The sequence below is a fragment of the Oncorhynchus gorbuscha genome, linkage group LG01 (assembly GCF_021184085.1).
Source record: "Oncorhynchus gorbuscha isolate QuinsamMale2020 ecotype Even-year linkage group LG01, OgorEven_v1.0, whole genome shotgun sequence".
Lineage (NCBI taxonomy): Eukaryota > Metazoa > Chordata > Actinopteri > Salmoniformes > Salmonidae > Oncorhynchus > Oncorhynchus gorbuscha.
Window position 1 is genome coordinate 7,007,972 of NC_060173.1, and position 26,036 is coordinate 7,034,007.

The 26,036-nt window shown below is 46.9% G+C and overlaps 1 protein-coding gene across 2 annotated transcripts in view; it reads right to left on the reverse strand.

Annotated features, from left to right (window-relative positions):
• Positions 1–3,316: 3,316 nt before the first annotated feature.
• tp53i11b (tumor protein p53 inducible protein 11b) overlaps positions 3,317–26,036 on the reverse strand; it is an 85,096-nt gene continuing 62,376 nt past the window's right edge. The window contains exons 3-9 of one of the 2 annotated variants that reach the window (XM_046344285.1): positions 18,097–18,236; positions 9,491–9,549; positions 9,321–9,369; positions 7,212–7,308; positions 3,938–4,039; positions 3,424–3,593; positions 3,317–3,371 (exon numbers count right to left, since the gene is read on the reverse strand). In XM_046344285.1, the coding sequence (XP_046200241.1) occupies positions 3,457–3,593; positions 3,938–4,039; positions 7,212–7,308; positions 9,321–9,369; positions 9,491–9,549; positions 18,097–18,225 (573 nt within the window). In that variant the 5' untranslated portion in view covers positions 18,226–18,236 and the 3' untranslated portion in view covers positions 3,317–3,371; positions 3,424–3,456. The other variant, XM_046344279.1, reaches the window with a different exon arrangement.

The window sequence follows — 26,036 nt, forward strand, 5'->3', positions numbered from 1 at the left end:
GCTGGTCACATCGAAAGTACACCCTAAAAAATACAACAAATGTCCTTCTCTCTCTACATAAACCATCTTGACACATCAACCATGAACACACAAAAGAGATCATCTGTAACCAGATGGCTGTAGGGTTCAAATCTAAAATGTTATTGGTCACATGCTTTGTAAACAAACAGGTGTAGACCGACAGTGAAATGCTTCCTTAAATCCCTTGTTATTTATGAAACATGTGACATTATGTTCAAGTTAAACTTTTGTATGAATACTAAATATTTCAGTGTAATTATACAGTAGGCTGATTGATGGTGGCAAGTGACAATTAGCGTTTTTCAAAGTTCTAGATCTTGAAAACTTGATTTGCTGCACTGCGAAACATTTTTGGGGGACTGTATCAACAGTGGACAAATGAAACGAATACAACAAAAATATCATGTTGGGAGTGGAATTGACCTTCAAGTCAAACTTGCTGAATTAGAAAGGTGATCATCCCTGTAAAATGACTATTCCTGACGCGCTTCATATCGTCAGCTCGCCCTCAATATCACGTTAGAGGATGAGGCATCTCTATCATGTACAGTATGCGTTCTCTATGCCCATTGGACAGACTGAGACCTCCCCCAGTGTTCTGACGCAGCATTAAGAACAGACAGTATATATATCTAGATGCTGATCCACACATTATACCGGTCTGTCAGCTGGACAATGGCTTCACCATGAGCAGGTCTGATCACCTTTCAGTTTAGTGACAAGGGCAGCAGGTCAGATCACCTTTCAGTTTAGAGACAAGGGCAGCAGGTCAGACCACCTTTCAGTTTAGAGACAAGGGCAGCAGGTCAGACCACCTTTCAGTTTAGAGACAAGGGCAGCAGGTCAGATCACCTTTCAGTTTAGAGACAAGGGCAGCAGGTCAGATCACCTTTCAGTTTAGAGACAAGGACAGCAGGTCAGACCACCTTTCAGTTTAGAGACAAGGGCAGCAGGTCAGATCACCTTTCAGTTTAGAGACGAGGGCAGCAGGTCAGATCACCTTTCAGTTTAGAGACAAGGGCAGCAGGTCAGATCACCTTTCAGTTTAGAGACAAGGGCAGCAGGTCAGATCACCTTTCAGTTTAGAGACAAGGGCAGCAGGTCAGATCACCTTTCAGTTTAGAGACAAGGACAGCAGGTCAGATCACCTTTCAGTTTAGAGACAAGGGCAGCAGGTCAGATCACCTTTCAGTTTAGAGACGAGGGCAGCAGGTCAGATCACCTTTCAGTTTAGAGACGAGGGCAGCAGGTCAGATCACCTTTCAGTTTAGAGACGAGGGCAGCAGGTCAGATCACCTTTCAGTTTAGAGACGAGGGCAGCAGGTCAGACCACCTTTCAGTTTAGAGACAAGGGCAGCAGGTCAGACCACCTTTCAGTTTAGAGACAAGGGCAGCAGGTCAGACCACCTTTCAGTTTAGAGACAAGGGCAGCAGGTCAGACCACCTTTCAGTTTAGAGACAAGGGCAGCAGGTCAGACCACCTTTCAGTTTAGAGACAAGGGCAGCAGGTCAGACCACCTTTCAGTTTAGAGACAAGGGCAGCAGGTCAGACCACCTTTCAGTTTAGAGACAAGGGCAGCAGGTCAGATCACCTTTCAGTTTAGAGACAAGGGCAGCAGGTCAGATCACCTTTCAGTTTAGAGACAAGGACAGCAGGTCAGACCACCTTTCAGTTTAGAGACAAGGGCAGCAGGTCAGATCACCTTTCAGTTTAGAGACAAGGACAGCAGGTCAGATCACCTTTCAGTTTAGAGACAAGGGCAGCAGGTCAGATCATATAAATAGAACACGGTCGACTTGAAATGTCTGTGTTCTAGATATTTTATTTGAATTAGTGCGATTCTGTTTTACTGTACCGCTCTGCCTTACCAGCAGTCTACCTATAGCGGACATTCTGCTGGTTAAATTAACAGCTGAACGAAACAGAGAGACACACAGACAGAGACAGAGACAGAGAGACACACAGACAGACAGAGAGAGACACAGACAGAGACAGAGAGAGAGACAGAGAGACACACAGACAGAGACAGAGAGTCACAGATAAACACGAGAGACAGCGAGAGACAGCGAGAGACAGCGAGAGACAGCGAGAGACAGAGAGAGACAGAGAGAGACAGAGAGAGACAGAGAGAGACAGAGAGAGACAGAGAGAGAGAGCAAAGATATCCAGGTTTCACCTTCGTGCACAGGAGCAATAACAATGTCACCAACCAACCAACACCATAAAAATGGAACATCTTTAAACTAACAAACTCTTTGTCCTTGAGCCTTCAGTATATTCAAAATGAAACTACCAAAAGATCACATTTGAACAACAAAAACATTCAAATGACTGCATACTAATACAGTATAGTGTTTTAAATTACTCTGTACATCTTGGAACTGTCCCCCCAAAAAAGCTACTTATTTCCTATACAGTGCACTACTTTCATCAGGGCCCATACGACTCTACTTTGGCTCAAAAGGTAGTGCACTATATAGGGAATAGGTTGTTATTTGGGACGTAAGCACTAAGTCACGTGACTGGGCAGAAGGGAGATACTGTACAAGAAAAACGTTACTTAAAATGAATATACTTTTTTTTTTTTTTACACAGAACCCCCCTACACACACGAGTAGAGTACAGTGTTTGGAGGACGACAACAATCACCCAGTTCATAATCAGACCCTTTCTCATTTCCATATAGAGAACAAATGAGACCACCATTTGTGGGAGGTGATGTGGGGGCTGGGCTTATCAGGGAATCACCTCCCTGATAAGCCCCACCCCCACATCACATCTCTGATAAGCCCCGCCCCCACATCATCTCCCTGATAAGCTCCGCATCACCTCCCTGATAAGCCCCGCCCCCACATCACCTCCCTGATAAGCCCCGCCCCCACATCACCTCCCTGATAAGCCCCGCCCCCACATCCCTGACCAGAAAGGTAGAACGCTACACATGTAATGTATAGATCTGCCATGTAATGTATAGATCTGCCATGCTGGTTTGTCATGTAGAACTGTGAATAACGTCAGCTCTACACATTACATTACTAGCTGCGACATTGTGAACATTTCGCTTCATTCAATAAACCCCAGCTTAAATATCTGAAAGCACCCACCCACCCCTCCCAGACAACCTAACTCAGCCGAGCCCCCCCCCGTGGACTCAGTCCCCTCCCCTCCATCTCAGATCATCTTGGGTCGTCCTCTGTCCTCCCCTCCCTCCATCTCAGATCTTCTTGGGTCGTCCTCTGTCCTCCCCTCCCTCCATCTCAGATCATCTTGGGTCGTCCTCTGTCCTCCCCTCCCTCCATCTCAGATCTTCTTGGGTCGTCCTCTGTCCTCCCCTCCCTCCATCTCAGATCTTCATCTCAGATCTTCTTGGGTCGTCCTCTGTCCTCCCCTCCATCTCAGATCATCTTGGGTCGTCCTCTCTCCTCCCCTCCATCTCAGATCTTCTTGGCTCGTCCTCTCCCCAGGTGGTAGTAATAGAAGAGAGTGACCAGGAGGAAGAGCACCCGGCTGAGGAGGAGGAGTACGGCAGCGTTGGGCAACGAGCCCATCTCCACCAGGGTGACAGACGTAACTGCAACAAGACAGGGTTGAGACGACAGTGAAACAAAAATAACAATAAAACTCCCTCTCTCTCTCTCACATAAAGAGACGGACTGACTGACTGATAGATAACGGACGACACTCAGTCATGGAGATATAATCCCTCATCGGTAATAACTATGACGTTTCAACTCCAAACAGTACTACTACGTCTCCAACATTAGTGGGCGCCGTTAGCGTATTACACAATCTGATTGGACAGCATGACATAGAGCAATAAGGCTCATTGTATAATAATATATGCGGTAATAGGTTTGCAGCATAAGCATGAATTTATATATTAAATACCAATATGAAAATAATGTGTGCTCTCACCTAAAAACTGGACAGCAAAGTAGCATGCCTCACTGAGCAGAGTCCATTGAATGATAACCTTCTCCTGTGTATACACACCATTCCACAAGATGAGGGATAGACCTGGGGGTCAGAGGTCATGGGTTATAGTTTAGTCCATTGAATGATAACCTTCTCCTGTGTATACACACCATTCCACAAGATGAGGGATAGACCTGGGGGTCAGAGGTCATGGGTTATAGTTTAGTCCATTGAATGATAACCTTCTCCTATGTATACACACCATTCCACAAGATGAGGGATAGACCTGGAGGAGGGGGGGGGGTCAGAGGTCATGGGCAGTAAGATGAGGCTGTAAAGGGGTCTGAATACTTAAGGTTGTAACGCAACGAAATGTGGAAAAAGTCAAGGGGTCTGAATACTTTCTGAATGCACCGTATGTTCTCAGGACCGTCTGAAATGTCCCAAATCCATTTCTAGGAAGGACAAATACCAGTGGCAAAGACACCAGTCACCCAAGTCCTTAACGAGTCACTTTGCCCCTCCCTCCCTACGTGTGCAAATGACCTCACCTAACCTGTACCCTGAAACATTGACTCGGTACCCCCTGTACAGAACCTCATTATTGTTATGTAATTTTATTGTGTTACTTTTTATTAAAATGTATTTTATTTAGCGAATATTTTCTTAACTATTTCTTGAATTGCATTGTGGGTTAAGGGCTTATAAGTAAGCATTTAACAGTAAGGTCTACTACACCTGTTGTGTTCAGTATTTCACTGTGAGGTCTACTACACCTGTTGTATTCAGCATTTCACTGGGAGGTCTACTACACCTGTTGTATTCAGCATTTCACTGTGAGGTCTACTACACCTGTTGTCTTTCACTGGGAGGTCTACTACACCTGTTGTATTCAGCATTTCACTGTGAGGTCTACTACACCTGTTGTATTCAGCATTTCACTGGGAGGTCTACTACACCTGTTGTATTCAGCATTTCACTGTGAGGTCTACTACACCTGTTGTATTCAGCATTTCACTGGGAGGTCTACTACACCTGTTGTATTCAGCATTTCACTGTGAGGTCTACTACACCTGTTGTATTCAGCATTTCACTGTGAGGTCTACTATACCTGTTGTATTCAGCATTTCACTGTGAGGTCTACTACACCTGTTGTATTCAGCATTTCACTGTGAGGTCTACTATACCTGTTGTATTCAGCATTTCACTGTGAGGTCTACTACACCTGTTGTATTCAGCATTTCACTGTGAGGTCTACTACACCTGTTGTATTCAGCATCTCACTGTAATGTCTATTACACCTGTTATATTCAGCATTTCACAGTAAGGTCTACTACACCTGTTGTATTCAGCGCCTGTAAATAATACAATTTGATTCCATAATGACCTCAGTGATCCCAGGTTAATGTCACTACCTCTCCATGAAGACCACACAGTGGGATTTATGTTCATCCCTTGTTATATAAACCTTACTAGATCCATCTCTCTCTACTTTTCTGTCTATGGTGTGACACTATAACCTGTTAAGAGAAACAGACCTGGGTTCAACTTTTGAGACAAATTAATTAGTTCTACGTTGCCAGGCAAGCTCAAGTAAAACATAGCTAAAACTATTTGAAAGAAAACAAATACCATTTGAACCCTGAAGGGAACAGGACCACCGCCAACCCAACATTAAATGACTGACTTGACATGATTTATTGTCAAATGAACACGACTATAATAATCAATTCTCATCTTCAATACAATTCCTGTGGCGTGGAGGGGTGGTAACGGCGAGGACCAGTCAGTCTGTTGTCGAGCCTTTGGCACCAAAGAACTGTACGACCAGAAGTATGTCTAATATATATATATATTTTTTAAACCTTTATTTACTCACCGGACTGAGGTACTAGGGGTGTATTCATTACATGACGTAAGTTGTAAAACATTTTGCAACAGACTCCGTTTACTCCAAATGGAAAATGTTTTGCAATGAAACCAAGTTGTTGTTTTTTTAATACATTTTGGTAGGTCCTCCTGTTTTTTTTGTTGTTTGTTTTTTTACCTTTATTTAACTAGGCAAGTCAATTAAAGAACAAATTCTTATTTTCAATTAGGGCCTAGGCGCAGTGGGTTAACTGGTCTAGGAACAGTGGGTTAACTGGTCTAGGAACAGTGGGTTAACTGGTCTAGGAACAGTGGGTTAACTGGTCTAGGAACAGTGGGTTAACTGCCTGTTCAGGGGCAGAATGACAGATGTGTACCTTGTCAGCTCGGGGGTTTGAAATTGCAACCTTCCGGTTACTAGTCCAACACTCTAACCACTAGGCTACCCTGCCGCCCTAATAATATACATGCACGGACATTTTATTGTCGTTGTCCATTTTGTCCATGCATGTATATCTGGCTGACAGATGTTTTGTCCTGCTCTTCTGTGCCTAACGTGCGCTCTCTGACGACTCAAACTACAGCGAGTCACGTGCGCTCTCTGACGACTCAAACTACAGCGAGTCACGTGCGCTCTGACGACTCAAACTACAGCGAGTCACGTGCGCTCTCTGACGACTCAAACTACAGCGAGTCACGTGCGCTCTCTGACGACTCAAACTACAGCGAGTCACGTGCGCTCTCTGACGACTCAAACTACAGCGAGTCACGTGCGCTCTGACGACTCAAACTACAGCGAGTCACGTGCGCTCTCTGACGACTCAAACTACAGCGAGTCACGTGCGCTCTCAGCGAGTCACGTGCGCTCTCTGACTCAAACTACAGCGAGTCACGTGCGCTCTCTGACGACTCAAACTACAGCGAGTCACGTGCGCTCTCTGACGACTCAAACTACAACGAGTCACGTGCGCTCTGACGACTCAAACTACAGCGAGTCACGTGCACTCTCTGACGACTCAAACTACAGCGAGTCACGTGCACTCTCTGACGACTCAAACTACAGTGAGTCACGTGCACTCTCTGACGACTCAAACTACAGTGAGTCACGTGCACTACGACTAAACTGTGAGTCACGTGCACTCTGAGAAACTACATGATGCACTCTGAAATTGGATGCGTGCACTTATGACAAGGCCAAACTGTGAGTCACGGACTCTCTGACGACTCAAACTACAGTGAGTCACGTGCACTAGTAATGTAGACGGGGAGAGAGACATGATGTCCGTGTAAATTGGATGCTTTATACAAGGCCATGTGGGAGGGACAGAGATGACACTAATATAGTGTGTGTGTGTGTGTGTGTGTGTGTGTGTGTGTGTGTGTGTGTGTGTGTGTGTGTACTGACTGAGTAGTGCTCCTCCATAGAGCCTGATGGAGATGCTGGTGTTGCTGATCTCTTCTTCAAACACCACCTCATAGAGCTGGTTGGGACACACCAGGGCCTGCAGAGAGAGAGAACAACACGTATATACTACACAGCATGAACTATAGCAGGGGGGGGCACTGCCTGTCTAAATACAGCCAAGCTCCCCTCGCCCTCAACCACAGCCAGCTCCCCTCGCCCTCAACCACAGCCAGCTCCCCTCGCCCTCAACCACAGCCAGCTCCCCCCAACCACAGCCCCCCCTCGCCCAACCACAGCCAGCCCCCTCGCCCAACCACAGCCAGCCCCCTCGCCCAACCACAGCCAGCCCCCTCGCCCAACCACAGCCAGCCCCCTCGCCCAACCACAGCCAGCCCCCTCGCCCAACCACAGCCAGCCCCCTCGCCAACTACAACCAACACAGCCAGCCCCCTCTCCCAACTACAGCCAGCCCCCTCTCCCAACTACAGCCAGCCCCCTCTCCCAACTACAGCCAGCCCCCTCTCCCAACTACAGCCAGCCCCCTCTCCCAACTACAGCCAGCCCCCCTCTCCCAACTACAGCCAGCCGCCCTCTCCCAACTACAGCCAGCCGCCCTCTCCCAACTACAGCCAGCTCCCCTCTCTCAACTACAGCCAGCTCCCCTCTCCCAACTACAGCCAGCCGCCCTCTCCCAACTACAGCCAGCTCCCCTCGCTCAACTACTGTTGTAGTAATACAATGGGGTATAGTTTCTGGTTAGGCAGCGTAGCTCTGTGCAGCTGTGTTAACTAACACTCCAAGAAAGCTAGTTCTGTTTATCCCAAAGTCACCAGGCTAGTTCCGCCAGCATTGAACAGATGACAACTTCATTTACTATAAAAAATAAAAACTATTTTTGTCATCCAGTCCCCCCCCCCAGTAAGGCCACTCAGCTCCACTAGTAGATAATGAAGACAATTCAGCTCCACTTAAATTCAGGATGCAGACAAAGGCACAGCTGTTCCTCCCAGATAGCGTAGCGGTGTCCCCATAGAGAGATAGCGTAGCGGTGTCCCCATAAGAAAGATAGCGTAGCAGTGTCCCCATAAGAAAGATAGCGTAGCAGTGTCCCCATAGAGAGATAGTGTAGCGATATATTTTCATTTGTTTAACACTTTTTTGGTTACTACATGATTCCATATGTGTAATTTCATAGTTTTGAGGTCTTCGTTATAACCCACAGTTCCCCGGGGTGCTGAAGACGTGGATGTTGATTAAGGCAGCCCCCCCGCACTTCTCTGATTCAGAGGGGTTGGGTTAAATGTGGAAGACACATTTCAGTTGAATTAATTCAGTTGAACAACTGATTAGGTATCCCCCCTTTCCCTTAATTCTACAATGTAGAAAATAGTTTTAAACTTTTTTTTTAAACCCTGGAATGAGTAGGTGTCCAAACTTTTGACTGGTACTGTATATTTCCCTTGACGGTGTGATGTTTAATGTAAAATATATATATATTTTTTAATGTCTCGACCCCCCCCCCCCCCCCACAGTTCTAAACCGCTCCCCTGGGCTCTAATAAACCGCTCCCCTGGGCTCTAAAAACCGCTCCCTGGGCTCTAAACCGCTCCCCTGGGCTCTAAACCGCTCCCCTGGGCTCTAAACCGCTCCCCCCTGGGCTCTAAACCGCTCCCCTGGGCTCTAAACCGCTCCCCTGGGCTCTAAACCGCTCCCCTGGGCTCTAAACCGCTCCCCTGGGCTCTAAACCGCTCCCCCTGGGCTCTAAACCGCTCCCCCTGGGCTCTAAACCGCTCCCCTGGGCTCTAAACCGCTCCCCTGGGCTCTAAACCGCTCCCCTGGGCTCTAAACCGCTCCCCTGGGCTCTAAACCGCTCCCCTGGGTTCTAAACCGCTCCCCTGGGTTCTAAACCGCTCCCCTGGGTTCTAAACCGCTCCCCTGGGTTCTAAACCGCTCCCCTGGGTTCTAAACCGCTCCCCTGGGTTCTAAACCGCTCCCCTGGGTTCTAAACCGCTCCCCTGGGTTCTAAATGGCCAAAGTGACTCTATACATCAGAATCATCATTGCAGAAAGTTTGAGCGTGGCTAGAACCCAGGTCATCGAGACACTCACCATCAAGGCCATAACTGTGAAGGCAAACGCAGAGATGGCGATCCAGAGCCTGTAGAGAGAAAATTACAGAGATTGATTTACCCAAAAACTGCAATTAAAATAGATTGATCATCTGACAGTAAAATTATACCACCACCCCCCCCCCCCCGTTCCCTGGTGTGTTCTCTCACCTTAGTCCAACAGGCTCTCGCACCTGATACTTGATGTCATTCCCCAGCATCTGACTGAGCTGTGAGGAGAGAGAGAGACAGAAATAGAAAGAGCAGATCATTAAGACGTTTTCTAATTAGAGCTAGTTATAGGTCTATCGAGGAGGAACTTGACAGACTAAGAGGAAGCAGACACCACATAAAATAAAATTAAAAACAAAACACACAGAAGCAGATGCCCCATCAACAAGGTCTTGGATTAATCACAACCTATATTTAACAGAAAAATCTAATTTAGCACTGATTAGCAATTAGCTCTTCATCACCCATACACACTCGTACACACACCCCAGACAAAGAATGGAGCTTTACATTGATAGAGCCCGCGCCCCCCTAAATGGGGACGTGGCCCGCGCCCCCCTAAATGGGGACGTGGCCCGCGCCCCCCTAAATGGGGACGTGGCCCGCGCCCCCCTAAATGGGGACGTGGCTCGCGCCCCCCTAAATGGGGACGTGGCTCGCGCCCCCCTAAATGGGGACGTGGCTCGCGCCCCCCTAAATGGGGATAACACATCAGATGATTGTTTAGTCATAAATGAACTGAATTCCGTGCAGCATTGTGGAACCCAGTCAACACAGATGGCACGACATGCGAGTACATTTGATACCAAACATTTACAGAGCCAATCCCTCATTACAGTAACTAACCCTAAACTGAAGACATGTGCAGTACACATGTTTCCCTGCAAAGTGGCTATACATGCTAATAAAATTCACAGATCCTTAAAAACAGACAAATAAAATCTACTGTATTAGTCAGATGTGTTGAATACAACAGGTATCACAGTGAAATGCTTCCTTACGAGTCCCTAACCAACAATGCAGATTAAAAAATATATATATATATATACTGTGTGTGTATATTTAAAAAATATATTTTTTAAAATACGAATACGAAATAAAAGTAACAAGTAAAAGTAACAAGTAGTAGAACCCAGCACAAAGCATTATGAAAAACAAAAACAACTTTATAGCAGATTCATTGCTATTTTATTAGTCTATAAGATGATCTATTAGTGAAGAAGACAATTCAATGACATGAATTCATATCACGCTTTAATTGGCAGTAGGAACTGGGCAGGTGTGTGTCTATGTACAGTTGAAGTCGGAAGTTTACATATGTAACAGTATAACTTTAGACCGTCCCCTCGCCCATACCCGGGCTCGAACCAGGGACCCTCTGCACACATCAACAACAGTCACCCACGAAGCATCGTTACCCATCGCTCCACAAAAGCCGCGGCCCTTGCAGAGCAAGGGGAACCAGTACTTCAAGGTCTCAGAGCAAGTGACGTCACCGATTGAAACGCTATTTAGTGCGCACCACCGCTAACTAAGCTATCCGTTACACTTGCACTTATGTTGGAGACATTAAAACTCATTTTTTCAACCACTCCACAAATGTCTTGTTAACAAACTATAGTTTTGGCAAGTCGGTGAGGACATCTACTTCGTGCAGGACACAAGTCATTTTTCTGGGTTATGCAAGTAGTGTGTGAAGAAGCAGTGTGGCTTGGCAGGGTCGTGTTTCCTGAAGAGGCACAGCTCTCGACCTTCGCCTCTCCCAAGTGCGTACGGGAGTTGCAGCGATGAGACAAGACTGGACCAGTGATGAATTAGGTCTGTTATTTCAGACAGAAATCAATATGCCCAAAGGGGAACAGGACCCCGAGCTGTGAGGATGACGTTACACATTTGAACTTGAAGGGTTTGAGGTTGTCAGGACAATGAAAACTGCCCAGAACAGAACAGGGTTCACTGGTGATTGTCTGAGTCTCTCAAATACACTCACACACTTTCTAGAGCCTCTCACTCACTCTACAGAGAGTCCATGAGAGAGAGAAAGAGACCCCTTCTTCTGTGCGGTTAATCGGCAGTTGGAATCCAAAGTTATGGTGAATTGACACCACCTACTGTCAAGCCCTGCCTCCCGCCTGTTTACCAGAGTTTTAACATAAAAATGGACCAATAGAAGTATAAAAAAGGGGGTTCCTGCAAATGCAGAAAATATGGTTTCTTTAGCCTTCATTTAACCAAGCAAGTAATTTAAGAACAAACTCTCATTTACAATGACTGCCTAGCAAGAAGCAATAGGCCTCCTATGGGGACAGGGGCTGGGCTTAACACGGGGGCTGGGCTTAACACGGGGGCTGGGCTTAACACGGGGGCTGGGATTAAAGGAACACCCAGAATTGTGGTCCGCAATCACACCCTTCTTGCAATTTCAGGTGGAAACTCAATAAAACATGTCTGAAATACAATGAATGTCTATAAATTTCAGCTGTTTAAAAAACATTGCTCTGCTATTAGTATTTTTACAGTATGAATGTTGAGCTCAAAATAGACAATTGTGTTTACCTGCCCTTCTTAGAAGGGGGGGGGATGAACTGTGTCGTGCGCTCCCGTTGTTCGAGACGTGACTTTACATTACAGTAATGCCTCTCCAGAATCTCTCGGAAATCTCTTTACTTCTCATCTATCAGAATAGACCCCTCAATGCACAAATACACAATCTAAGGGAGATGAGAAGGACTAAAGTGGCTTCATGGCCATCTCATTTTGGGATGTTCAAATCACAAAAATAACAGAGGAAGGAAATGGGAAAAATAAGGAGTCTAAATTGCAGTGTAAAGGGGAAAAATAAGAGCCAGAGTGTCCAGCCCTAATCTCTCCAGCCACGACCACTGTATTTCACAGTCTTGTGAAACGGAAGCCTTTACCCTGCCTGGTTGGCTCTCGCTTGCCTGGTTGGCTCTCGCTTGCCTGGTTGGCTCTCGCTTGCCTGGTTGGCTCTCGCTGCCTGGTTGGCTCTCGCTGCCTGGTTGGCTCTCGCTGCCTGGTTGGCTCTCCCTGCCTGGTTGGCTCTCCCTGCCTGGTTGGCTCTCCCTGCCTGGTTGGCTCTCCCTTGCCTGGTTGGCTCTCGCTGCCTGGTTGGCTCTCGCTGCCTGGTTGGCTCTCGCTGCCTGGTTGGCTCTCGCTGCCTGGTTGGCTCTCGCTGCCTGGTTGGCTCTCGCTGCCTGGTTGGCTCTCGCTGCCTGGTTGGCTCTCGCTGCCTGGTTGGCTCTCGCTGCCTGGTTGGCTCTCGCTGCCTGGTTGGCTCTCGCTGCCTGGTTGGCTCTCGCTGCCTGTGGCAGGTTTTGGGGTACTTGGAAAAATCACTGGTCTTAACCTGACTGAGCTTTTTTCAGGGACCCCTTTTGGCTCGTGAGCGCTACTTCTAGAACTACTGGCTATAAAGTATACACAAGTACTGGAGAATCTCTTTAAGACAGGAAGTAGGTACATGCAAAGACAGGAAGATAAGGTGGGGATTCTGGTGTGCAGCCAGTCCTAACACGAGCCTAAGCAGAGCATACACATGCCTGTGTTATCTAACAGTATGACTTTAGAATTGGCTTGAGAATTATATAACAAGAGGAAAAGCTAAGGACTTGGCTGAGGAGGAGAAGAAACAGGAGAAACGGGACGAGGAGGAGAAACAGGACGAGGAGGAGAAACAGGACGAGGAGGAGAAACAGGAGGGAGGAGAAACAGGAGGAGAAGAAACAGGAGGAGAAGAAACAGGAGGAGAAGAAACAGGAGGAGAAGAAACAGGAGGAGGAGAAACAGGAGGAGAAGAAACAGGAGGAGAAGAAACAGGAGAAACAGGAGGAGGAGAAACAGGAGGAGGGGGAAGAGAAACAGAAGGAGGAGGAGAAACAGGAGAAACAGGAGGAGAAACAGGAGGAGGGGGAAGAGAAACAGAAGGAGGAGGAGAAACAGGAGAAACAGGAGGAGGAAAAACAGGAGGAGGAAAAGAAACAGGAGAAACGGGAGGAGGAGGAGAAACAGGAGAAACGGGAGGAGAAACAGGAGAAACAGGAGAAACAGGAGGAGAAGAAACAGGAGGAGGAGAAGAAACAGGAGAAACGGGAGGAGAAACAGGAGAAGAAGAAACAGGAGGAGGAGAAGAAACAGGAGAAACAGGAGGAGAAGAAACAGGAGGAGGAGAAGAAACAGGAGAAACGGGAGGAGAAACAGGAGAAACAGGAGGAGAAGAAACAGGAGGAGGAGAAGAAACAGGAGAAACAGGAGGAGGGGGAAGAGAAACAGGAGGAGGAGGAGTAACAGGAGAAGGAGTAACAGGAGAAATGGGAGGAGAAACAGGAGGAGGGGGAAGAGAAACGGAAGGAGGAGGAGGAACAGGAGAAATGGGAGGAGAAACAGGAGGAGGAGAAGAAACGGGAGAAACAGGAGGAGGGGGAAGAGAAACGGAAGGAGGAGGAGGAACAGGAGAAACAGGAGGAGGGGAAGAGAAACAGAAGGAGGAGGAGAAACAGGAGAAGGGGGAAGAGAAATGGGACAGGAAAAGGAAGAAATCCACAATGTGAGGAGAGAGGAGCATACGGTAATCTAAACTGTTATGGTCTAGCTTTGACACCAAATCACTTAAAAGAGACAAAGCCAGGCTGCATTTAGACAGACGGAGTTGAAATAATGATGAATGTGATATCCCACTGCCCTCCAGTCCTCTTCAGTACATTGCTATTCTCATTCCCCGCTCCTCATCTCTCAGCCTTGGCACAAAAACAAAAAAACACACCCACGACTCAATGACCATCCTAGTACAAATCACAGTTGTACCCAACGTCATTGTTCAGTTCATCACAGTTCATTGTGATCCAGTGCGTAGCCTCTACACTTACATCCTTCTGTATCGGTCTTCATGCCAGAAGCATTGCATAGTATTCTCTCCCAGCACCACAGGAGTCAGAGTGCTTTACAGCAGACGAGATGTGGCTCAAGGCCGGGGGCCGGGGGGAACAATATCACTGGCCTAAGTAAAATGTTTGTTTCAGAGCACGGGGAAAGGCAGGAAACAGAAGGCCATTGGGTAACAGCCGGCCGACTTCCCTCCTTTGTTTACAAGGACGAAGTGTGTGTGTGTGTGTGCACGCGTCCTAAGACGAAACCTTCCTCCACACCAACCTCCCGCTCTCTATTTGTAATATGATTGTGATCTCCCAGGGGTGTTGTCGTCTGAGCGGAGGCTGATGAGGTGCTTACGGCAACTCAACTGAAACAAAAAAACAACACCATTTCATTGTCTGTGTTTGCTAGTCTACAGATAACAAAGCAATTACTTGTAATTCCAATAACATTTATTTTTCTCCTCAGGGGGAGATGGAATCATTAACGCTGGCAGACGAGCAGAAAATTGTGTTACGGAACTAAATTCTTCTTTCTTATAAGTCAAACGTTTATATAGCTGATCACCGCACTCCTCCTCACACTCCATTGGCTTCCAGTCAAAGCTCACATTCGCTACAAGACCAGGGTGCTTCCCAACAGAGCAGCAAGAGGAACCGCCTCCACGTTACCTAGAGGCTACGCTCAAGAGGAACCGCCTCCACGTTACCTAGAGGCTACGCTCAAGAGGAACCGCCTCCACGTTACCTAGAGGCTACGCTCAAGAGGAACCGCCTCCACGTTACCTAGAGGCTACGCTCAAGAGGAACCGCCTCCACGTTACCTAGAGGCTACGCTCAAGAGGAACCGCCTCCACGTTACCTAGAGGCTACGCTCAAGAGGAACCGCCTCCACGTTACCTAGAGGCTACGCTCAAGAGGAACCGCCTCCACGTTACCTAGAGGCTATGCTCAAGAGGGCAGCTCCCTTTCAGCCCAGCCAAAGCACTTCTCTGTTCTGGCAACACAATGGCGGAACCAGCTTCCCCCTGGAGCGAGGAGAGCAGAGTCCCCTGACCATCTTCCCCCTGAAGCTAGGACAGCAGAGTCCCTGTCCATCTTCCCCCTAGAGCTAGGAGAGCAGAGTCCCTGTCCATCTTCCCCCTAGAGCTAGGAGAGCAGAGTCCCTGCCCATCTTCCCCCGGAAAGCTAGGACAGCAGAGTCCCTTGCCTCATCTTCCACCTGATGCTAGGACAGCAGAGTCCCTGACAGTCTTCCCCCTGAAGCTAGGACAGCAGAGTCCCCCATGACTAGGACAGCAGAGTCCCTTCATCCCCCTGAAGCTAGGACAGCAGAGTCCCCTGACCGTCTTCATCCTGAAGCTAGGACAGCAGAGTCCCCTGTCCATCTTCCCCCTGAAGCTAGGACAGCAGAGTCCCTGCCCCATCTTCCCCCTGAAGCTAGGACAGCAGAGTCCCCTGCCCCATCTTCCCCCTGATGCTAGGACAGCAGAGTCCCTGACAGTCTTCCCCCTGAAGCTAGGACAGCAGAGTCCCTGACAGTCTTCCCCCTGATGCTAGGACAGCAGAGTCCCTGCCAGTCTTCCTCCTGAAGCTAGGACAGCAGAGTCCCTGATGGTCTTCCCCCTGAAGCTAGGACAGCAGAGTCCCTGTCAGTCTTCCCCCTGATGCTAGGACAGCAGAGTCCCTGTCCATCTTCCCCCTGAAGCTAGGACAGCAGAGTCCCTGACAGTCTTCCCCCTGAAGCTAGGACAGCAGAGTCCCTGACGCTAGGACAGCAGAGTCCCTGTCAGTCTTCCCCCTGATGCTAGGACAGCAGAGTCCCTGTCCGTCTTCCCCCTGATGCTAGGACAGCAGAGTCCCCTGTCCATCTTCCTCCTGATGCTAGGACAGCAGAGTCCCCTGTCCATCTTCCCCCTGATGCTAGGACAGCAGAGTCTCTGTCCATCTTCCCCCTGATGCTAGGACAGCAGAGTCCCCTGTCCATCTTCCCCCTGATGCTAGGACAGCAGAGTCCCCTGTCCATCTTCCCCCTGATGCTAGGACAGCAGAGTCCCTGTCCATCTTCCCCCTGAAGCTAGGACAGCAGAGTCCCTGTCCATCTTCCCCCTGAAGCTAGGACAGCAGAGTCCCTGTCCATCTTCCCCCTGATGCTAGGACAGCAGAGTCCCTGTCCATCTTCCCCCTGATGCTAGGACATCAGAGTCCCCTGCCAGTCTTCTGAAAACATCTGAAACCCTACACCTCTTCAAAAAGCATCTTAAATAATCCCACAGCACCCCCCAAAAAAATAAATAATAATAATAATAATTGTAGCAGTAGCTTTGGCAAGTCTGTACAGTAATAGTGTTGTGTATCCAATGGAACGGCTCAGACACGAGGCCGATGTGTCAGGGACTCCAGATAATCAAGGATTATAAGAAGGGAAAAAGCCAGCCACCATGGCTCCCGGGAAAGCTAAACACCTTCCCCCGCTTTGAGGAAAACAGCATGGGAGCCGCCGACGCAGGCCCCCACCACTCACAAGGACTGTGTGCTCTCGTTCCTCCCATGGCGGATGTGAGTAAGTCATTTAAGCGTGTTAACCCTCGCCGGCCCAGACGGCATCCCAAACCGGGTCCTCAGAGCATGTGAAGGACCAGCTGGCTGGAGTGTTAACACATTCAATCTCTCCATATCCCAGTCTGTTGTCCCCACTTGTATCAAGATGTTCATGTGAAAGCAAAGGTAACTGAACTAAATGGCTATCGCCCCGTAGCACTCACTTCCGTCATCATGAAGTGCTTTGAGAGACTAGTCAAGGATCATATCACCTCCACCTTACCTGACACCCTAGACCCACTTCAATTCACATACCACTATCACCATTGCACTGTACACTGCCCTCTCTCACCTGGATAACATAAATACCTATAAAGAATGCTGTTAAATCGACATCGTCCTCATATACAGTACCAGTCAAAAGTTGAACACCTACTCATTCAATGACACATATGGAATCATGTAGTAACCAAAACAAGTGTTATACAAATCAACATATATTCTATATTTGAAATTCTTCAAAGTAGCCACCCTTTGCCTTGATGACAGCTTTACCCACTCTTGGCATCGCGTGTCTCCAGTAGAACTGAGTGACTGTGTCGTGTACCTCTAATATCTGTCTCTCTCACTAAGCATCTGCGTGACTGAGTAGTGAGTGAGAGGGAGGGAAAGTGAGGGGAGGGGCGAGAGAGAGGGAGGGAGGGAGGGAGGGAAAAGTGAGGGGAGGGGCGAGAGAGAGGGAGGGAGGGAAAGTGAGGGGAGGGAAGTGGGGCGAGAGAGAGGGAGGGAGGGAAAGTGAGGGAAGGGAAAAGTGAGGGGCAAGACAGGATCTCAGAGGACTAAGCATCTCAGCAGGCAGAAGGTCAACATTCACTGGATTGTAATAGGGGATTATACAGTGAACACAATAGAACAAAGTGAGAGGTGGGCCAATGTATTGTCTGCCAAGGCAATACGAAGGACAGAGAGTGATGACATGTTATCATTCTGTGCATTGTGCTGCAATAAGCAAGTAATCAAGAAACCGATATTACTCAAGACGTGGCAGCACTATAGATTTTCTTAAATTAACATAATGGTTTATTAGGAATGATTAGCTTCACAATAGCGTGCCAGTGTGATTGAGCGGTCATGTTGCATGATGGGTAATAATCTATGAACTCAGTTAAAAAGCCAGTCGGTATTCTCCATTCTATCCACTTGCACACTACCTCTAATGGATTCAAACATGCAGAATCTTTCTCCAGGCACCAAGCCCATGATTGATTCACCATGATGGACAATGAGCAAAACGCTACACCTTTTTCTGTATATTTAGGATCTAAAAATGATACAGACCTTTGACCTATGCACCTCTCCATCGTCGTCCTCTCCTCCGACCCCCAGTATCTTCCTGGTCTTCAGCCGGCTCACCAGATCTGACTGACTGTGTTTCTTCATTAGAGGAGGATGTGACTTAGAGGCCATGGCACAATAACCTGGAGCGAGAGAGAGACACATTTAGCAATTATGAAGTGAATACAAAAGCTCTTAGGTTGCATGGTCCCTTCCATGCAGAACAATCATGTGAAAAATCAACAAGAAAGGGAGAGGTGGAGAGGAGAGAGGGTGGAGAGGGTGTGAGTTATCCACTGCAGACACAGGCAGTCCCAACCCAGTCCACTACAGACACAGGCAGACCCAACCCGGTCCACTACAGACACAGGCAGTCCCAACCCGGTCCACCGCAGACACAGGCAGTCCCAAACCAGTAAGTTAAAATTTCTTCCACAGATCTGAATTTCCCTTTCCCTCCTGAGCAACCAGTAAACATATGCCTGTTTCGGGTTTCTTTTTCACATCCTCCACATCCATTTTGCGGTCCCGTGTTGTGGTGTTCGGAGTTCGTTATAACGAACTTACTGATGTAATTATGATAGGCTATCGGTCAGGCCCTATTGGTCACATGCATGTGATGCTTACATGTTTATCGTAAAGATAGCAAGGGTTGAGGGAAAATGGAATGTTTTTCGTAAACAAATGAGGGATTTCGGTAACAGAACTTTTCAGGTCAGAAAAAAGAAAGAAACTGAATGGCTGAAATGTCATCGCAGCTTCAGCAGACAGCACAACAAACCCTTGCTGTAATAGGGAGGAGAGAGAGAACGATCGCCAGTCACGCAGGCACTCGCTGTAATTGTTTTAAACAGTGCGACCATCATGCTGAGTAAGTTGATTAATTATTTAATCAAAACAGTGTGCGTAAAAGTATCAGACAACCTCAGTGCATATGTAGTTGATTTTACACACACACACACCCGTAGGGTCTATATATGTGTGTGAGTCTATATATGGAAAAATACATTTCAACATTTCAAATAGGGATGCACGATATCAGTATCAGATGATATCAGCTTTAAAAATACCAGCATCTGCCCGATCTCTAGTTTAACGTCGATGTGCAAAACCGATGTCAAAGCTGACGTACCTACGTTACATAGGCATGAAGGTCATCTACCTACGTTACGCAGGTACGTAGGTCGATGACGTGCCATACCTGTGTAACGTAGGTCGATGACGTGCCATACCTGTGTAACGTAGGTCGATGACGTGCCATACCTGTGTAACGTAGGTCGATGACCTGCCATACCTGTGTAACGTAGGTCGATGACCTGCCATACCTGTGTAACGTAGGTCGATGACCTGCCATACCTGTGTAACGTAGGTCGATGACCTGCCATACCTGTGTAACGTAGGTCGATGACCTGCCATACCTGTGTAACGTAGGTCGATGACCTGCCATACCTGTGTAACGTAGGTCGATGACCTGCCATACCTGTGTAACGTAGGTCGATGACCTGCCATACCTGTGTAACGAGGTCGATGACCTGCCATACCTGTGTAACGTAGGTCGATGACCTGCCATACCTGTGTAACGTAGGTCGATGACCTGCCATACCTGTGTAACGTAGGTCGATGACCTGCCATACCTGTGTAACGTAGGTCGATGACCTGCCATACCTGTGTAACGTAGGTCGATGACCTGCCATACCTGTGTAACGTAGGTCGATGACCTGCCATACCTGTGTAACGTAGGTCGATGACCTGCCATACCTGTGTAACGTAGGTCGATGACCTGCCATACCTGTGTAACGTAGGTCGATGACCTGCCATACCTGTGTAACGTAGGTCGATGACCTGCCATACCTGTGTAACGTAGGTCGATGACCTGCCATACCTGTGTAACGTAGGTCGATGACCTGCCATACCTGTGTAACGTAGGTCGATGACCTGCCATACCTGTGTAACGTAGGTCGATGACCTGCCATACCTGTGTAACGTAGGTCGATGACCTGCCATACCTGTGTAACGTAGGTCGATGACCTGCCATACCTGTGTAACGTAGGTCGATGACCTGCCATACCTGTGTAACGTAGGTCGATGACCTGCCATACCTGTGTAACGTAGGTCGATGACCTGCCATACCTGTGTAACGTAGGTCGATGACCTGCCATACCTGTGTAACTTAGGTCGATGACGTGCCATACCTGTGTAACTTAGGTCGATGACGTGCCATACCTGTGTAACGTAGGTCGATGACGTGCCATACCTGTGTAACGTAGGTCGATGACGTGCCATACCTGTGTAACGTAGGTCGATGACGTGCCATACCTGTGTAACGTAGGTCGATGACGTGCCATACCTGTGTAACGTAGGTCGATGACCTGCCATACCTGTGTAACGTAGGTCGATGACCTGCCATACCTGTGTAACGTAGGTCGATGACCTGCCATACCTGTGTAACGTAGGTCGATGACGTGCCATACCTGTGTAACGTAGGTCGATGACGTGCCATACCTGTGTAACGTAGGTCGATGACCTGCCATACCTGTGTAACGTAGGTCGATGACCTGCCATACCTGTGTAACGTAGGTCGATGACCTGCCATACCTGTGTAACGTAGGTCGATGACGTGCCATACCTGTGTAACGTAGGTCGATGACGTGCCATACCTGTGTAACGTAGGTCGATGACGTGCCATACCTGTGTAACGTAGGTCGATGACGTGCCATACCTGTGTAACGTAGGTCGATGACGTGCCATACCTGTGTAACGTAGGTCGATGACCTGCCATACCTGTGTAACGTAGGTCGATGACCTGCCATACCTGTGTAACGTAGGTCGATGACCTGCCATACCTGTGTAACGTAGGTCGATGACCTGCCATACCTGTGTAACGTAGGTCGATGACCTGCCATACCTGTGTAACGTAGGTCGATGACCTGCCATACCTGTGTAACGTAGGTCGATGACCTGCCATACCTGTGTAACGTAGGTCGATGACCTGCCATACCTGTGTAACGTCGGTCAATGACCTGCCATACCTGTGTAACGTAGGTCGATGACCTGCCATACCTGTGTAACGTAGGTCGATGACCTGCCATACCTGTGTAACGTAGGTCGATGACCTGCCATACCTGTGTAACGTAGGTCGATGACCTGCCATACCTGTGTAACGTAGGTCGATGACCTGCCATACCTGTGTAACGTAGGTCGATGACTTGCCATACCTGTGTAACGTAGGTCGATGACTTGCCATACCTGTGTAACGTAGGTCGATGACCTACATACCTGTGTAACGTAGGTCGATGACCTACATACCTGTGTAACGTAGGTCGATGACCTACATACCTGTGTAACGTAGGTCGATGACCTACATACCTGTGTAACGTAGGTCGATGACCTACATACCTGTGTAACGTAGGTCGATGACCTACATACCTGTATAACGTAGGTCGATGACCTACATACCTGTATAACGTAGGTCGATGACCTACATACCTGTGTAACGTAGGTCGATGACCTACATACCTGTATAACGTAGGTCGATGACCTACATACCTGTATAACGTAGGTCGATGACGTAATGACGCCACAAAGAAAATACAGCGCTACACAGAACAGAAGCAGAAAAATACCAAGCGCTACACCTCCAACTACTAAAGTCAAGCCGTTACTCGAAAAGGCAAGACAATTGCAGCGAGGCGACAACAACAAAAAGGTGAAATCGATTAACGCCAAGACAATGGATCCATTGCCCTTGACAATCAACCGTGCTCTGTTGTGGATGGAGTTGGCTTTCGGCCGACTGGTCGAGCACACACTATTTTTGAGATGTTGCCCTACCAGAGTTACACAGGATTGTTGAAACTCACGTCCATGAGCTTCACGGCTGACATTTGGACCAGCGGTCAGCCCCATGAGCATGCGGAGTCTGACAGCACAGTGGGTCTATGAGGATTCTGTTCTGAGGAAAGCCTGCATGCTCAAGAATGCGCTGGTTCTCATAACGTTGCTGCCATTTCAAACACTCCTAGCGCCAATCGAACAACTGACTGGAGAAATAAGCTGCCTCAGACGTAATCCCCTTCTTCACGGCATTGAAACACCTGCTCAACAAAACTGCCAACAGACCGTGGGGTTAAAACATACAAAAGTACACGAGGCTATGCACAAGCGATTCAGTGGCATTCTCTCTGAGCCTCTTTACTATGTCGTACCTAGCATCGAGCATGGTGGCAAGGACAGCTACTTCGATGCAGACAAGGAGGACAGAGCTGAGACTTCGCTGCTTGACGAAATCTCCCTCTCCCTGTGGGCTTGTGTGAGACCACTTGACTTAGGCCAGCCTGCACACAATGGTGTGAGTATATATCCTGAAGCATAGTCCTCACTCCACACCTGACAGGTTAACCTGCATCACTTGACATGAATCAGCCTCAACAACACCCTTCTTTCCCCCAACATCCATAGCCTGGGTAACAGTCTGTGCTAACATTCCCACAGAGTCTACAGTATACTGCCCACAGCAACACACTTCTTTCCCCCAACATCCATAGCCTGGGTAACAGCATATGACAATATTACAGAGTGGAATGTCAGCACGAAACAGGTCTGGAACAAATCTCCACTCATTTATCAGTGTCTTCATAATGCAGTAGGTCTCAGTAGGACGCCTCAAGTCTCCCACTAGTTTCCACACTCAACAGTAATCTATGTACAATAATCAGAAATCTGCCAGACTAATGGTGGATTTATGACTCACTCAATTAATTTCACAGTCACTTTAGTTTAGTTTATTAATTTGACTTTTAAATAAATAAATAAATAAATAAATATTTTTTTTTTACTTAGAAAAAAGCCATACATGCACATGAATAATATCATGGAGGATAACAAAACACAGTCTGGGACCTATTTCCATTGTGTTCCTCTTAAGACAAGATGGCAGGACAAGATGGAACACAGTATTGCAGTGAAATTATCAAACAAAAACAGAGAAGAACATCTCTGTCATCAAAAACAGAGAAGAACATCTCTGTCATCAAAAACAGAGAAGAACATCTCTGTCATCAAAAACAGAGAAGAACATCTCTGTCATCAAAAACAGAGAAGAACATCTCTGTCATCAAAAACAGAGAAGAACATCTCTGTCATCAAAAACAGAGAAGAACATCTCTGTCATCAAAAACAGAGAAGAACATCTCTGTCATCAAAAACAGAGAAGAACATCTCTGTCATCAAAAACAGAGAAGAACATCTCTGTCATCAAAAACAGAGAAGAAGAACATCTCTGTCATCAAAAACAGAGAAGAAGAACATCTCTGTCATCAAAAACAGAGAAGAAGAACATCTCTGTCATCGAAAACAGAGAAGAAGAACATCTCTGTCATCGAAAACAGAGAAGAAGAACATCTCTGTCATCAAAAACAGAGAAGAAGAACATCTCTGTCATCAAAAACAGAGAAGAAGAACATCTCTGTCATCAAAAACAGAGAAGAAGAACATCTCTGTCATCAAAAACAGAGAAGAAGAACATCTCTGTCATCGAAAACAGAGAAGAAGAACATCTCTGTCATCAAAAACAGAGAAGAAGAACATCTCTGTCATCATTCCAGTTACATCATAGGGGTTATTCATATGGGATGGGCACAGAAGACAATTTTTTTTTTTTTTCTAACTTTACTTATGTTTGATTTCATAGTTCTGAGCATTCTGACCGTAAGTCGGATGTATCCTGCTGAATCTGGGACTGTAAACTCAGATATTTTCACTAACTACTGCTCCGAATGTCTAGTTGGGTCAAGTGGGGACCATTCCCAAAGGGTCGGAACCTGGGGCTGCCGTCACACGTCTCCACCAACTGATATCAATCCAGACTAAGACAGAGAACAGCTGGCCTCATTCATAAAGCTCAGAATAGGAGTGCTGATCTAGGATGAGGTTAGCCGTGTTGTTATATCTCGTGCATTATGAGATCAAAAACGGATCCTAGAATAGCCCTTTTCCTCACCAGCTGTATGAGGTCACAGTTTGGCTGACGTTAAAGGGTATTTATAGGTGGTGATTCAAATGCAGGAACGGAGAGAGAGGACAGAGCCCTGAGTTGGGTTAATGTGATATAGGTTAAAAATATAAAGTGAGATTCACATCATTCTTACACAAACATGACTAATAAAACCCACATGGATCAAACATAATTCAAATGTAATTGATCAATACATAAAAATCGTCTTCCCTAATCTAGAAAAGGTCATCTGAAACATACCATTTCCATGGGGGAAAAAGGACCCATGAGCACCAACATGGGAAAGCTAAGAGTCTATATTTTTGGGGGGAGAAATGAAGGCAAAGAGACACGTCTTAACCATTTCCCAAAATAAAACCGAGGCATAAACAAAAAGGCTTTGATATATAGTCACACAGATGGAAAAGGGGGCAGGAAAAAAAAAACATCTACTCGAAAAAAGTTCAGGTTTAGAGATAGATCCAAAACATAATGTTGAATTAACATCAACATTTCTATTTATTTCTGCAGATTTTATTTGCCTTCATAAAAGTTTAAGAAATATTGACGAGTGTCTGGTCATTCTGTTATCAAAAAACCCACAATATATCTTTATGATACTACTGTTGTAACGGCGTTCGTCTGTTGAATGAAGAGAGTCAGACCGAAATGCAGCGTGTAGGTTACTCATGCCTTTAATGAATGAAAACGCGGTACAAGAAATAACTGAATCTAAATATGAAAAAACAACAGAACGGAACGAAACTAATTACAGCCTATCTGGTGACTACAACACTGAGACAGGAACAAACACCCACGAAATACAAAGCGAAACTGAGGCTACCTAAATACGGTTCCCAATCGGAGACAACGATAAGCACCTGACTCTAATTGAGAATCGCCTCAGGCAGCCAAACCTAACAACACCCCTAATCAGCCGCAATCCCAAATAATACAAACCCCAATACGAAACACAACATATAAACCCATGTCACACCCTGGCCTACCCAAACAAAAAACACAAAATAGAATGACCAAGGCGTGACAACTGTAGTATCTCACTAAGGATTATGAAAGTTTACAGAAGTAAAAAAAAGGTAGTAATTTGTGCTTTTAAAATTATAATTTTGTTTTCGAATTAAGTGATTAAAACGTGTCGCTCTGTTAACAAAAATCTGTAACAGTGACTGAAAAATCTGACGGCCTTAACGGGCAATCTAAGTCGACAAACCATACATTAGAGTTCTCTACACTACCATGCACTACACTACCATGCACTACACTACACTACCATGCACTACACTACACTACCATGCACTACACTACACTACCATGCACTACACTACACTACCATGCAGTACACTACACTACCATGCAGTACACTACACTACCATGCAGTACACTACACTACACTACACTACCATGCAGTACACTACACTACCATGCAGTACACTACCATGCAGTACACTACACTACCATGCAGTACACTACCATGCAGTACACTACACTACCATGCAGTACACTACACTACACTACACTACCATGCAGTACACTACACTACACTACACTACACTACCATGCACTACACTACACTACACTACACTACACTACCATGCAGTACAGTTCACTACACTACCATGCAGTACACTACACTACACTACCATGCAGTACACTACACTACACTACCATGCAGTACAGTTCTCTACACTACCATGCAGTACAGTTCTCTACACTACCATGCAGTACAGTTCACTACACTACCATGCAGTACAGTTCTCTACACTACCATGCAGTACAGTTCTCTACACTACCATGCAGTACAGTTCTCTACACTACCATGCAGTACAGTTCTCTACACTACCATGCAGTACAGTTCTCTACACTACCATGCAGTACAGTTCACTACACTACCATGCAGTACAGTTCTCTACACTACCATGCAGTACAGTTC